Raw genomic sequence first — 15270 nt, forward strand, 5'->3', positions numbered from 1 at the left:
ATCCATCCACCCGATTTCTTAACCTTTGGAGTCTATCCTAACTGTGATGGGTGAGATGCTGTGTATGGCCCGGACGGATCACCAGTCCATCACAGGGACTAACACAGAGAGAAAGGCAACCTTCGCATTCACATTCATTCATGTTTGTAGCTGTGGGAGGAAACCAGAGTTCCTGGAAGCAGAAAAAAAACCGCACATGCACAAGGAGAAAACGCAGACTCCACATTTTTTTTCCTAAATGTTTAAACAGTATATTTGCACTTTATTATTATGCCCAACGAAACCTTATAGCTTCTGTAAAACCACCTCAAAGTAAAAATCTGTCTGAATTATTGAACAGACTTTTATAACGGTTACAAATGCACTCACACCTTGTTAATCATTAAATATCAATCAATACCTTTCACCAAACCAGCAGCCGTAGTGAGCAATAAGTGCACCTGCATATCAGAGCAGAAAAAGATGAGCATCCCACCTGAAGGTACTCTGATCCGCTGGGGAACACGGATCCTAATGGACACCACGCTCCGTCCCCCTCTCCAGTACTCAACCTGAGAAAGAGACGGAGATAGAGAGAGATGATAATGTCAGATAACAGTAAAGGAAAACAAACTGCAAGTTGTTTAAAGCGAAAACACAAATCGTAAGCTCACGAAATCCCAGTCCCACACGCAAACACTCGCACGCAGATAGAAACATGACTACCGGCAGACTGCATCAAATCCCCGAGTGCCGGCAGTGTGCAGAGGTACAAGTGAGAATTCAGCACAAACAGTCCAGTCCTCCACCAGCACAAATTGGATTTTACAGCAGCCAAACATTCACATATAAATATGACAACACTCTCTGAAAAAGAGAGAAAGATGCATAAAAACTGGAAATGGCTAAAGACAGAGAGACTGAGAAAACCTGCAGAGCCCTGTTATTACTGTATATTGATTTTTAGTTGATGTTGAATCTGTTTTTAATTTCACTTTAGGGTCCAGAGTGAATTTCCTGCTTTCAGTGTTTAAAAATGTTGGTTTCAGTTTTTATATATAGTTTTTATATGCATATATATTTATGTATTTTGCATTAGAGTTTGTTTATTTGTCTAGAATGTGGTTTCAGTTTTCAAAAGTCTAGTTTTTATCTTGAAATGTTTTTGCGCACTCCGTTTAGTTTAGTTAACCAACCTCATGGAAAAAGCAGAGAACACAAGCGGCTCATGAAGAGAGGAAACGAGATGAAAGGAGCAGAGTGAAAATTACCGGCTCCTCCACATTCTTCAAACCTCACAACAAGATCTGTGTGGTGTCGAGCGTCAGGACCAATCTTTGCTCGCAGGCCTGCCACGACCACACACGCACCAAAGGTTTTCACTCAGCCCAAACCCTAACCCTGAGAAGAAAAGTTCATAGCAGCACCGCGGAGCAGCCGCACGACGACCACAAATTTGGCTGTGTGCGACTCCGACTCGTACCGAGGAGCTTTGGAACAGACGCCAGGCCACAACCGCGCTCTGACCACCGTGGGGCTTCTCTCAAAATGAAAGCTGCTGCTCAGACCACCAAAACAAATCACTGGATCAACTCGGTCGCACTGACAGCCATGCTTGGACTTTAATCACTCCCGTTCTCCCCTCAGCGGGTGAGATCATGCTGCTGGGAACCACAAGATGATATCAACACATTAGGGCTCCACCAAGTGTCCTCTAATGGAGAGAGGATGAGGAGGGAGAGCTAGCGTGCACCAGCCAGCATGGATAACATTACAGAACAGCGCTCTGCCAAGTAACTCATTTTTCTCCCGTCTCACTGTGTGTCTGTCTTTTGATTCCTCCCTAAATACCAGCCAACTCTTCATTCGTCTCCCATTGTTCACAGCTCACTCATTCCCTCCATCATTTCCTCTCTCACTCCAACCAATAAGCTGGTATTCCACTGGCCAAGAGTAATCACCTACCAGCTCTGCATCTCTCCCTCCACACACCACCCTCCCTCAAAAACCCTGCTTTCAGATTAATTTCCCCCCTACCTTTCAGCACGCCATTGCAGCGATCCACCTCACACTTATTTTATTTATTTATTTTTTTTAATCTTCATGTCCGCTGCTCTCTCTGTTTTCTCTCTTTTTGGATCTCCCTGATGTGCCTTAAAAAGAGGCTGCACTAATAATCATTTCCACATGGTTAGACGCTCTGCCAAGAGACCCAACCCAGCAAGCTGATGGAGGCAAGTGAACCCAAACACACACATGCACGATCCCACAGATTACACGTGGCGGTAACATGTTGCAGACCTTACAGCCAGACAGATAAGGTGGTGATCTAATTACCACCTGGGCCCGTGGTGATCTAATTACCAAGTAGGTTTTAAGAAGACACACACAAACTATCATCTTCCACCTTAATCTAATAAACCTGCTAAAAATTACTTTAGCACGGTGCCAACAGACTGAAAATAAGACAGCACATCAGCCTGGCATGAGCACTGGAATATCTCATTCCTGTGGAAGAGAGATCGCTTCAATTTTGCTCAGCAAGTTTAAATACAACAGCAGCTCTTTTACAGAGTATGACAAGTGGCCAGCGTGACATCTTGACTCCTGAAAGAGATGATAACGCAGCCTGATAATTGGGCCCAATTACCATTTTGCTGTACTTAAAGACTCTGTATACGATTCGCTGAACAAATCAGAAATGTGGGCGGCAATTCAGACGGGCGCTACCAGGCTATTAAATCCGCCCTATCAAGTAGAAACCAGCTGAGATCCCAGTCGGTGCTGCTATTCAAAGAGGTGATTATGTTTTCTTTATAAGAAGCTTTCTCCCGTGGCTGGCTTGGAAAGAAAAAGCAACCCAATTTTAGAAGCACCACACCTGTGGTTTTGCGTGCGTCAATCCATTACACCTCACATCAACCCTAATCATTCTGCTCTCAAACCATCCATTAGCATTTTTCCCTACTTCTCCAGGCGTCTAATTGTTCTTTTTGATCTCAATACGGTGTGAAAATCAAATCGCACGCTCTGAGAAGTTATTCGAGTTACGTAATCCGTCACAGCGAACATCAAGTCTGTATTCATTTTGTCACTGTTACACTTTCACTGCATGGTGATGTCTGCTGTCTGAGCTGTATTATCTCACCACATCAAAGCGGTGACAGCCAGGAATAATAGGAAAAGAACTTCTGAATTTAATTACTGTACAGCACACATCCAAAATAAGTCGAGTCGCTGCTGCCGTCCTAAAAAAACCTTGTAAATCTGCCATTTTTTTACTTTCTAATAGTAACAGAGTATAGCACTTGGACAAAAAGCAAGCAATTTATCATCCCCTGAAACCTTCACTTAGTTGCTCTGATGCAGATGTGAACCCAACGGTGTGTGTGTTGGTGCACGGTGACATCACTGCTGTTGAAAACTGTTTTTCAGCCGTCGTAACCAGAAACCGCTCTTAACCCTGCGTTATAACTTTCCACGTAACCCGGCATGCACCTTTTTAGAGAAACGTAACTCATCTTGGGTCGATGCAGCCCTCACTGAGTCTGACTGACATTGGAGGTTACAACGTGGGGTTAGAGGGGTTTCCGGTTACATCATCAAGTCATGAAGTGGATTTCTTGCTGAAGCAGAATTCAAGCGTAACTCTTCAAAAACTCTTCTTTAAAAACGGGATGGCAACCTGCTTGCAACTTGGAAAAGTCTGTAGATGTCTGGTGACTGCAGGTGGTTGTGGCGACCAGCTTTCAATCACAAGGCAGTTGCACAGGTTGCATGGTGGGAGGCAACCTGTCTCCAAACAATTGCAGTCAGAACATCAGAAAGACTGGCAAAGGTTTGAAAGTAACTTCCATCTAATTCATAAATGCAAACATATTCAACACACTGTAATCAATCCAAGTCAGAAACTCATCTGCAATATGTCTCTTACTGTTACTCAGTGCAACTGGTTGCCAACTGGTTGTATACTGGTTACTGATGCCCATTTTGCATTTTCTTTGAGGTTCTGGCTCGACTGAATCTAAACAGGTATTGTGAATTTCTGTCTCTGTAGATTGCAACAGATTTGATCACCTTCAGCTGCACATTGAGTTCATCTTATTGCTGTTTTATTGCTCTCTCAGCTGACTGCGGCCATCTTCAGAGTAACCATTTAAAAGGCAAAAAGATCACTTTTGTTGTGACTGTAGCATAAGCGGAAGAAGAACTACAGATTTTAGACAAAAGTTTGTGTTTGTGGAAATGTGCTTAGGTATTTGAGAGTAACCTTTGAACTCCAGGTACAACAGACACACAGACACACACTTCCCACCTTCCATGTTTGGCCTCTGTGGAGTCTGACCAGGCGCTGGAGGCAGTGATGTCAGAATCTGGGATGGTGCCATCCTCCATCCCCAGGGCGTAACGACACTGAGCTGTAAGGGAAGGGTTGAGGGAGATAGAGACAGAGAAGGAGAGGAAGACAGAGGCCGGATAAAGATATGAGAAAAATTCTCCTCCGTGTGGAGCACATGTCCAGGGGAAATTTAATATTTCCATTAGAGCATGAGTGGTCATCATTGGTCACGGAGCATAATGTTGTTATGTCATTTCTGGGAAAAGTTCCGGACTTTATGCTTCATAACTCACACAGACAGTGAGTGGAAGGGGAAAAATGTAACGCTCCTACCTTTGCTTTTATTTGCTTTAATGTCCGTTGGTACTGTTCATGCAATGCGTAATGTCACTGTCACTTATTCCGGTAATACCTCTCTCACTAGTCACAAGTGACTTCATTAGACGGACTGCCAGTAATACCCGTATGCACCTCCAAGTTTATGCTCACAGCTTATGAGGCCACCCGCTGTGAAATACTGTGACCTGTCATCTCTGAGAATACACCTTTCCCATTTCTTCAGTGCCCGTTTCTGTTGGGCATTTGCAGAGAGAGAACTAAAGCGAGAAAGAAACTAAGGGCGATGGAATGAACACAGACAGGTCTCAGATATCTGCACCGGCTCTGCTCCAGCGGCAGCATTATCAACCGATCCAGATAGCGCGGTCCCAGGCAGGGATTACCCAACGATGGCGCTATCTGAGGACGAGGTGAGGGGGTGAGAGGCTGCGGGAGTGTTGGGCAGTGATAAAGTGGAAAGGGTTACTGACAGCGATATGCAGGGTTGGCTGAGGGTGACATAAAGAGGCGGGGGTTGGGTGGGCGTCTAACTCAGTTTCTGTCATTGACTCAGTGAAAAGGAATGTCGGGCCGCATGACAAACCCTAAAACCTCCCAACGGACGCCACACACACACACACACACACACACACACACACACACACCCTGAGGACAGGTGCCCATTTCATTACATCATCATCATTATACCACATCGCCAGTCAACAGCCCGCCATCTGCAGTCTTTTCACCTCTCGCTCTCTCGTCTCTGCCCCGCTGTGTCCTCTGGCTTCACTTTCTCTGTCTGTCATCTTACATTAAACTTTAGCGCATGCACCAAACCTTGCTGCTCACACTGCCAAGCTTGATTTAATCATTTCAACAAGACAAAATGCGAGCGTCTCTATTGCACTACACAGCCTGTTAATTTATCTAGATTCACGGATATGATTAAGTAATAAATCAAACAGTCATTTAACAGGCGATTACTCCTCCCAAAACAATTTTTTAATTAGAGCTGTAAATAATAACCTTTTTCCAATACCAATCACTCCTCTTCAGTTTTTACTATATAATTTTTTCTGTCAGTTAAATAATAAAAAGAGAAGCACAACCAGAACGAGCTTAATCTTATGTGTCAGAGACCATCAGAGAAGTCTTTCTTGAAAACTGTTTGGAAAAGAATCTTTACTTTCAGAGAACAATGTTTGCCCTGATCGTGGTCTATCGCCGTCTACCAGCAGCTAAACTTCAACCGAGAGCTCAAGAAAACGTAAGATCAAGAAGAAAAGGATATATTTATAAAAATATGTACATAAAAGATGGAAGAAACATTGGCAACAGGGGACGGAGACTCCTCTGTTCATTGTAAAGCGCTTTGAGGGGTCCCGAAAAAGCGCTATATAAATGCAATCCATTATTATTATTATTATTATTATTATTATTATTATTATGAAAAAAAGACTGTTAGTGAATACTTTCAGATGATCTTAATAGCTTGTTTTAAGTCTTTTGTTCTTAAATAAAACAATGTGTTTGTTTCGTGAGTTACACACCCACGAGGAGTAAATTGACCATATAAAGCATATGTCCATCCTTGAGATGTATGGTTTCACAAAAGTAAGATGGCTCCAGCCAAAGCTTCTAAACGACACATCACAAATCAGCGAGTAATGCCCTGGTGATTCAGGCCATCCTTTATATACAGTCTATGGGAAAAACAAGCCATTGTCTAATGGGATTTGAAAGCTAAAAAGCAGTCAGTGCAGGAGATGCAGACACAAATGACTAAAATCAAATATTCAGTTTATCAAAAACACCATCAGGCCTTTCAAGGACTCACACTGGCTGTGTTACTGTTAGCCATTACCTGTTCAATTCTATTTTGGGTCTCTGGTACTCCACTGGTAAGATGTGCACTTTATTTCAAAGCCTGCACCAAAAAACTTAACGAAGCAATTGCCACAAACTTTACTCTCTTTACCCTTCTCTGTTTTAGTTGAAGTTGTTTGTTACAATTTCTTAATTTTTCAGGATGTTGGAGATATTCTCAGTTTTTCAGGTGTCTGGTAATCATGCAATTAAAGCATTGGACAAACAAAATCTGGGAACTCATTGGCTAGTCATCTCACCTGATTTTTACTTTCAGTGAAGCCAGCAGATATCTGGGCCAAGATTTCCTTTCCCTTGCACCGGTGATTTCTTATGAACACAGATACTTAACAAAAAAAACTAAAAACTATGTGGACTGTTTACCTGCATCCAATCAGGTCCACCACAGATTTAAATCTTCTGGCACCAAAAGACTGTCCAGGACAGAACAGCACAGCTAGAGTATGTTTTGCTATCCAGAGCAATGCTAATCAAGATACGCCCATGCAAATATCATGTTTAATAATTCCGACTACTTGTTTCAGTTGTACTTTGGGTACACTTTAGGCAACTTCATGCAAAAACTCATAAATCTACTCAAATGTTTGCTGGGTTTTTTTGTTTTATATCAGCTTAAATATTGCTTAAATGTCACATGCTGGCAGCCGGGAGATCATTTCAAGAATAATTAATGAATTAAACAAATACTAAATGTATAATTAAGACAGTAATGACAGTTACAGATTTTCTCCTATTCACAGACCAGCTGCTCCGGTCCAAAGTTTGGCCGCCCTGCAGACACTCTCCTCTGGTTACACCTGGCTGGCACACATTCACTAACTCCTCATGCATTCCCTTCTCCGACATTTTGATTGACACTTTCACGATCTGCTTGTGCATTAGCGGTCTTGACAAGCTGCCGGTTGCGGTGGGGGGTGGGGGGGGGGGGGGGGTTGCCTAGCTATCTTATTCTCCTGTTTCAAACAACTGGCTGGCAGACAGGGAGAGGACACAGGATAGCCTGTTGATAGTGGATGGAGAATGAGGCTGACTGATCTGAGAATGTGAGGAGAATTTCAGAGCAGCGGGGAAGGCGTTTGCTGTGCCCAAGGAGAGGAAGAGGGTAACAGGTTTGAAAATGCAATCATGTCTGAGTTTGGGGGACAAAGTAGGACACAAACAAAAACAAATTCAAACTGAGGACACGATGTTTTCTGCTCTACACATGTATAGATGACATCCCACCTGGATCAAAGTGCCACTCATGCTCCTCTGCAGACGACGCCAGCACTGCCAGGATGGTGACCACAGCGACAGGGAACACTCGCAGGGTTGTCAAAGCCATGAGAGCAGCAACACACCTGGTTACCTGTCGGGAGTCAGACTGACGACCAAAGGCATACCTGTCGCAGAGAAAAAGGCATTTAGAACCACATCTCCTATAAAAACTTTTTTTAAAAAGCCCATTAAAAACACCAGGCAGCACCATCAGACCACAAATCATTTCACTTCATATACATATATATACATTCACATGCACACATACAGCCCTACCCCCAGACTGTAAAGCTCACAGACCCGCCATCGCCACCGATAACTCAACCCTCGGTCAAATCCTCTTATTCCAAAGCACGTCGCGTGTCTCACAATCATTTGTTTCTCAACAATTTCAATGCCAAATGCAGAAATGAGCCAAAAGCCCCAGAGGAGCAAGCACAAAGCCGTATAACAAAGGCCACTTTCACAGGCTAATTTGTTTTTCTCTCTGGCACCAGAATGCCACGATACAATAATACTAAGCTGCCTGTATGAAGGCTACAAACGAAACAGCCTGGTATCCAAGGATGGTATAATTAGCCGTCAACCATCTACTCCAAGAGAATTTCATTCCTTCTGTATTTGAAATGCCATTCATATCTCCAAATTACTGGTTTCAAACCTACTTTACAAGATGGAGCACATTTGGAGCAGCCAGTTACAGACGCTTGTTTGTAATAAATAACAAACAGATGAAACTTTAAGGCTGAAGAAATGAGAGCCAACAAGAAAGGGAACAGGACAGATGTCAGTGTTTGGAGTTAATGAGGACTCAAACGCAGCCTGTGATAGGTTAGTACTGAGTAAATTACTTGCTTATTACAGACGTTGTTTTATTCTACCGAGAGAGAGAAAGGCTCTAAAGATCATTAAACATTAAAACAGCTGCACTCAGTGGCCAGTTTATTAGGTACACCTCAAAATTTAAAAAGCAAAAAAAAACTCCAAAGCTGTAATGAATCGTTCCCTTGTGAAAGTTAGCATGTTTATTTTTTGTCTAAACTGTTTTACAGAGGTGTGGATTTTACTTTATGGTCATTCTGGAGTCTTTAGTCCGTGGTGCTGAACTGCACTGTCATGTATGGAGCTTCCAAAACGGCAATAAAGTTCAATAAATACCTCCCTAGTTTCAGCAAAAGCAGTACATTATACCCGTCATCAAGGCAGGATTTACTGCAGGTCTCCTGTGTTAACAGTTGGGCTATATTTATACAGTTTTAGCTAGTGACTAATAAACTGGTACCAGAGCATATCGTGCAAGTATAGATTTTGGACGGAAATACAAGACACAGGAGACGGCAAAACAAACAGAATATGAGCTTTTTTTTGTAAATGGCTGATTGTAGAGTCCCAGAATTCCAGACGTTAAACAAAACAGGAAACCACAAAAGGAGCACAGGAAGCACGAGGAGTGAGAGGTAAGCAGACAGATGAAAGACAGTAACACTGTATATGCACAGAGGGCCAATATACAGGTGGGAACACATCTCAGTGAAACAAATACTAACAAGAGCAGGGCTGCTGACCACCAAGGAGGAAAAGAACAACCTGTTAAAAGGCAGTTTTTCCTTCCCACTTTTGCTGGCTCAAAGGGGATAGTGTGATTGTTGGAGTCTTTTTAATGTAACATTGTAGGCTCTGCCTTACAAAATAATGTGCCTTAAGGCAACAGTTATATATGTATATACTAGGGGTGCAACAATACACAAAATTCACGGTTCGGTTCGATACTTTGGTGTCACGGTTCGATATTTTTTCGATACAAAAAAAAATTGTTCATGCCTTTTTAATTTGTCATTTATTAAAATTATAAATATATATTTTAACTCAAAAGTACAGTTTTTAAATTTAATGTTGCTGAAACAAAAAGTAATTTAAAAAATAAATATATCTCAGGGCTCTCAAAATTTCAAAATCCCTGGTAGCCCTTCGGGCAGGGACTCTTCAGTTTTTGGTAGCCCAAAATAAATATAAGTAGCCCGAATAAAAAAGAGAGCAATTTTTTGATTAATGTTTTGTTTCCTTTACAATATTATACATTAAAGTATAATATTGTAAAGGAAACAAAACATTAATCAAAAAATTGTTGAAAAACAAATTACAACATTGTATAAAAATTACAATCATCAACTCAAATACTTTGTTCTAATTGAACAGAAATTTCTATGAACTTGTAAGAACTGTGTAGGACATGAATCAGTCTGTGTCAGATCCTGAATTTGAAATTTCCGCTGAAGTCACAGGTAAGAGGCAAGTGGGACCAAGATCGAGGCCATTTGCTTTTTGAAGTTTGCAAAGACTACTAAATTTTGCCAGTGGTAGTTCACTCTTTGCAACATAGTACGCTGTTCTAAACAGATTTTTCAGGTTTATTTTTAGTATGTTATTTGCAATTGGTGTTTGTTCTGGGAAAGATATTGCAGACTGAGCAATAATGCATTTCTTGCATTTCTCATGGGTTCTAATGGGGGCCTTTCTTAAAATGACTGGTCCCAGTAACAAAGGCGCTTGTCGACCCAGAAATCGAGAGAAAACCAACAACACACCCGGCAGAACATTATGTTATTTACACGGGTGCACATAAGTGGTCCGCAAGTGCGCATTCGCTGTCAAAATAAAAGACACGCACCAGATAAGAAGTTGCAACGCGCGTTTGCGTCCATATAAAAAGCACTGTTTTTGTCCGCTAAAGTGGGATTTTCACGGCACATTCCGCACCACATCTCTGTGCGTTCATCATTTGTTTGAAGCCAGCTCACCTCCTGCAACCACTTTTCCGAGAATACGCGCTTCTTTTGTGGTTCGGACTCCTTCTGACATTTCTTTGGAGGTGGAGGAACACCAAAGTAATTGCTTAAAGGAGCTTCTTCGACATCTTTAAGAGTTTTAAACAAATGTCTGTCCTCCTCCAGAAAATCTTATGTATGCAAACACGCGTTGCAACTTCATATCTTGTGCGAGTTTTTTTTTTTTTTGACAGCGAATGCGCACCTGCGGACCACTTATGTGCAGCCCTGGTTATTTAGCTCGTCATATTGCAGCCACAGAAATTCTTTTGTCCATGAAACCATAGAGCTGCACTTTCTTTTTGCCTTATAGTCTGATTTGTCATAACTTTTCCGTTTTGTGGTAAGCTTTTCTTTGGCTGTCACTTCTTCACCCTGACCTGTCTTATTTGGCTCAGCAGAAATAAAATATATATCCTGCTGTTTTTACACACACACACACACACACACACACACACACACACACACACACACACACACACACACACACACACACACACACACAGGTCAGCGATTCTCTGCGCGATCAACCTCTCATATGTTTAAGCTTGCTGCGGGAGATTTCACTTGTCATGTTTGCATAGTAAGCTAACGATTGATAAGACGATGTCAGAGGAATTGGTGCGCAAATTATCATCACTCACCAATCAGTGCTGTCGTGCCATTGCAAAGTGAAAGCAAAAAAACAAGCGCAAATTCAAACGCGATTTCAATATGTCACATATTGACAGTGGCTCACCGATGCCAATGACATAATTACCCAGCTACATTTCCGAAAGAATGCAAAAGCATTGACATATATTTTTCCTTCCTATGATAGCCCGACGGGCAGGGCAGAGATAGAGTTTGGTAGCCCGACTGGGGTTGCAAAATCGGGCTAGCGATTTTGCAAGCCCTGTATCTGATTGAGGAATCACTCATCTTTGGAAAAGAGAGTTTATTACAGAGAAATGGCTCTTTCCAAAATAAAAGCTATACTATACGCTTCTTCTGGGCTATATTCTCAGCAGCATATTGTAGCGGGTCAGGGCTGTTCGGGGTTCTGTTTGTACAGTTATGTTTTGTTTATGTTGCCATAGTGACGGGTGACGCCCTCTCGCTGCGACGGTGTGTCCTTCCGGGGTCAGAGGGCGCCCTGTGTGTTGTTGTTGCTGCTGCTGTGGGGTTGCCGCCTGAGCAGTTAGCTAGCGGCAGTGTTCTTCTGTAGATGTCAATAAACGGCTGTGCTCCCTGGCTAGCTCACGGGAAGCAAGACCAAACGACACCTCCGTCTCTTCCTTGTCTGAGCTCGCCACATTGGTGTCAGAAGTGGGATGATGGTGGCACCCCATGTTCTGACCCGAGTGACTTTTCCCCCGCCGGTCGTGACCGGCTGGTGCGCCAAAAGAAGGCACCTGGACATTTGCAAAGTGAAAGCAAAAAACAAGCGCAAATTCAAACGCGATTTCAATATGTCACATATTGACAGTGGCTCACCGATGCCAATGACATAATTACCCAGCTACATTTCCGAAAGAATGCAAAAGCATTGACATATATTTTTCCTTCCTATGATAGCCCGACGGGCAGGGCAGAGATAGATTTTGGCAGCCCGACTGGAAAAATCGCTAGCCCGGGACGTCGGGCTAGCGATTTTGCAAGCCCCGTGTTACAGGCATGGCCCTTTAAGGATGAACCCTGATGGGAAATGTATTCGGGATGTGTGTAGCGGGACTGCCTGGTGTGTGTGTGTGTGTGTGTGAAGAGAGAGAGCGGAGAAGGGGGAAAAGTAACGGTTAGCTACAGAAGAGACGAAAATAAAATAAATAAAAGGAATATAATAACTCCCTCGACAGCCAGAGTTGTGTCGGCGATGCTCGCTGTGAGTAAACTGTTTCAGCCCACTGTACGCGGTGTTCGTGCCTTAGAGAAGAAATAAAGTTCGGTGAAGCAGTTTCCTACGCCTCCTTCGATCTTTTTGCTAGCGGAGTTGACCTGTATAGTAAGCTGTTGCCTGCTACGAGTCAGTTATGGAACCTTCAAGTAACTGCCAGAGGTTTCCTTACTACGGTTCGGGGCCGCGGATCTGGCGCGGTAAAACCTGTATCTGATTGAGGAATCACTCATCTTTGGAAAAGAGAGTTTATTACAGAGAAATGGCTCTTTCCAAAATAAAAGCTATACTATACGCTTCTTCTGGGCTATATTCTCAGCAGCATATTGTAGCGGGTCAGGGCTGTTTGGGGTTCTGTTTGTACAGTTATGTTTTGTTTATGTTGCCATAGTGACGGGTGACGCCTTCTCGCTGCGACGGTGTGTCCTTCCGGGGTCAGAGGGCGCTCTGTGTGTTGTTGTTGCTGTGCGGTTGCCGCGCTGAGCAGTTAGCTAGCGGCAGTGTTCTTCTGCAGATGTCAATAAACGGCTGTGCTCCCTGGCTAGCTCACGGGAAGCAAGACCAAACGACACCTCCGTCTCCTCCTTGTCTGAGCTCGCCACATTGGTGTCAGAAGTGGGATGATGGTGGCACCCCATGTTCTGACCCGAGTGACTTTTCCCCCGCCGGTCGTGAGCGGCCGGTGCGCCAAAAGAAGGCAACTGGACATTTGCAGGACTTTGTGTGGGGCAATGGGGTCGTCGGGGACGACTGACCCCTTAGGTGGGGGCTATGTAGCGGGTCAGGGCTGTTCGGGGGTCTGTTTGTACAGTTATGTTTTGTTTATGTTGCCATAGTGACGGGTGACGCCTTCTCGCTGCGACGGTGTGTCCTTCCTTGGTCAGAGGGCGCTCTGTGTGTTGTTGTTGCTGTGCGGTTGCCCCACTGAGCAGTTAGCTAGCGGCAGTGTTCTTCTGCAGATGTCAATAAACGGCTGTGCTCCCTGGCTAGCTCACGGGAAGCAAGACCAAACGACACCTCCGTCTCCTCCTTGTCTGAGCTCGCCACAATATTAAACATATCAGGTCCCCATAAGGAGAATCATGTGCTAACGGCTGTCTAAATGACTCGGGTAAAGTTTGTAGCATGCATGCTTGTTGTTTTTGTCTGCTTCCACTTGTCTTTGCACTAGGATGATGTCGGTGTAAATGTGCAGTCATATTCGTAACACGGCAAATCTCCGTTAACGAGCTACCCCTGCGTGGGGCTAGACGGCCAACACGTTAACGAGCTAACACACTAGTTCCCACCCATGTAATTGAGCATTGCGTGGCACATCCAACATACTGTTTTACTTTAGTCCATGACGCGCTTACCTTCAGGGTCATACGTCACATGAAAACCAAAATAATTCCAAACGCCAGATCTGAATGAGGGTGGGGGAGGTTCAATTTGCCATGTTGCAAGGAGAGCTTAACTTCTGTCTCGCTAGCTTGCCCTGCGCTCTTCCTTCTGACGATGCTGTCTGTGTTGAACGCTCAGTGGATCTGCGCTCGACAGTGCAGCCTAGGCGGAGTAGTCGAACGCAGATTCACTGAGCGCTCAACACAGACAGCATTGTCAGAAGGAAAGTTGATAAAAATAAATTACAAATTTTGTATTGTTCGATACATATGCGTACCGAACAGAAAACACTGTATCGAATGGTTCAATATCGATACGAGTATCGTTGCACCCCTAGTATATACATACATATACGGTCATTCTGGAGTCTTGTTCATCTTGTTCACCACCAAACAAAAGTGTTTGACTTCATGAGCATTATGACTACATGCTCATTAGTAAACATGGTAAAAATAAAGCATGATCATGTCTGATCTGATGTCTAATGGTGATACAAAGGCTTAAACCTTCCTAACGTGGGAGTCGACCAATAGGGCCACTCCCTCACTCTTAATGACCAATAAGATAACGACACTGAGCAGGATATAAATGCTACGCACCACCCGTGGTAAAGTGATCTGAAGGTGCCAAATGGATCAACACAGAGAATCTGATGTTAAAGGCTTCACTAAGTGGTTTGAACTGAATATTGTTCAGTAAATGAAAAGTGAGAATTTGGTGAAATTGTGGGTGGTGTGCATGAAGGTTATGCTGTGAAAATGGAAAAGTGCACATAAAATAACAAATCCGATATTGACCTTCTGCAACGTTTCTGTGAAGCCCCATCAGGTGATCAGTGTGTGCGTGTTTGATTAAATCCCGACCAACACTGTAGGAGTAGGAGCGATCCTCGTGAAATTTGGATCCATGTTGAAGACCAGAAAAAACGAACCCTCAAAGCAACACAAAGAATGACCAACAATAAACACCAAGACGTAGACAGAGGAACACTAAAGGCAGGAAAAACTAGAAGCCCAAAGAAACCAATCAAGCATGTGACTCTTACAGAAATTAAAAAAAAAAAAAAAAACTTCCGATGGGGAAGCAAGAAGGAAGAAAGAAGCCTTAATGATAAGTGGAAGTCTGAAGTGGGAGTGACAGCTGGGTGAAACAGAGGGGCCAGGCTGTCTTCCCTGCAGACCCTTTACATTTCAGCTTCATCTCTGAGTAGACTGGGACAGGCCAACAGCTGACACACAGCTGTAGTGACAGAGGATCAGAGGGAGGGGAGGGAGAGAGGCAGGCAGAGGGAATGTATGGAAACAGAGGGAATAGTAGAGTCTGCTCAAGCACAACGGGGTGGAGGGGCAAGAGCAGCGATGACACGGTTACATGAATGTGAGTAGTTGGGAGGTGGTGCAGAAATG

The 15270-nt window shown here is 43.6% G+C and overlaps 1 protein-coding gene across 6 annotated transcripts in view; it reads right to left on the reverse strand.

Annotated features, from left to right (window-relative positions):
- The window catches only part of ddr1 (discoidin domain receptor tyrosine kinase 1), a 56088-nt gene that overhangs the window by 25838 nt on the left and 14980 nt on the right, over nucleotides 1-15270 (reverse strand). For 5 of the 6 annotated variants that reach the window (XM_086311357.1, XM_086311359.1, XM_086311360.1 and 2 more), the window contains exons 2-4: nucleotides 7751-7908; nucleotides 4295-4397; nucleotides 476-551 (exon numbers count right to left, since the gene is read on the reverse strand). In XM_086311357.1, the coding sequence (XP_086167483.1) occupies nucleotides 476-551; nucleotides 4295-4397; nucleotides 7751-7850 (279 nt within the window). In that variant the 5' untranslated portion in view covers nucleotides 7851-7908. Of the gene's footprint in view, nucleotides 1-475; nucleotides 552-4294; nucleotides 4398-7750; nucleotides 7909-13836; nucleotides 13997-15270 lie in introns of those variants that run through there. The other variant, XM_086311358.1, reaches the window with a different exon arrangement.

This window comes from Aulonocara sp. 'chitande type north' Nkhata Bay, linkage group LG11 (assembly GCF_057382095.1).
Source record: "Aulonocara sp. 'chitande type north' Nkhata Bay isolate Kocher_YH1m ecotype deep benthic linkage group LG11, A_spYH_male_GT1.1, whole genome shotgun sequence".
Classification (NCBI taxonomy): domain Eukaryota; kingdom Metazoa; phylum Chordata; class Actinopteri; order Cichliformes; family Cichlidae; genus Aulonocara; species Aulonocara sp. 'chitande type north' Nkhata Bay.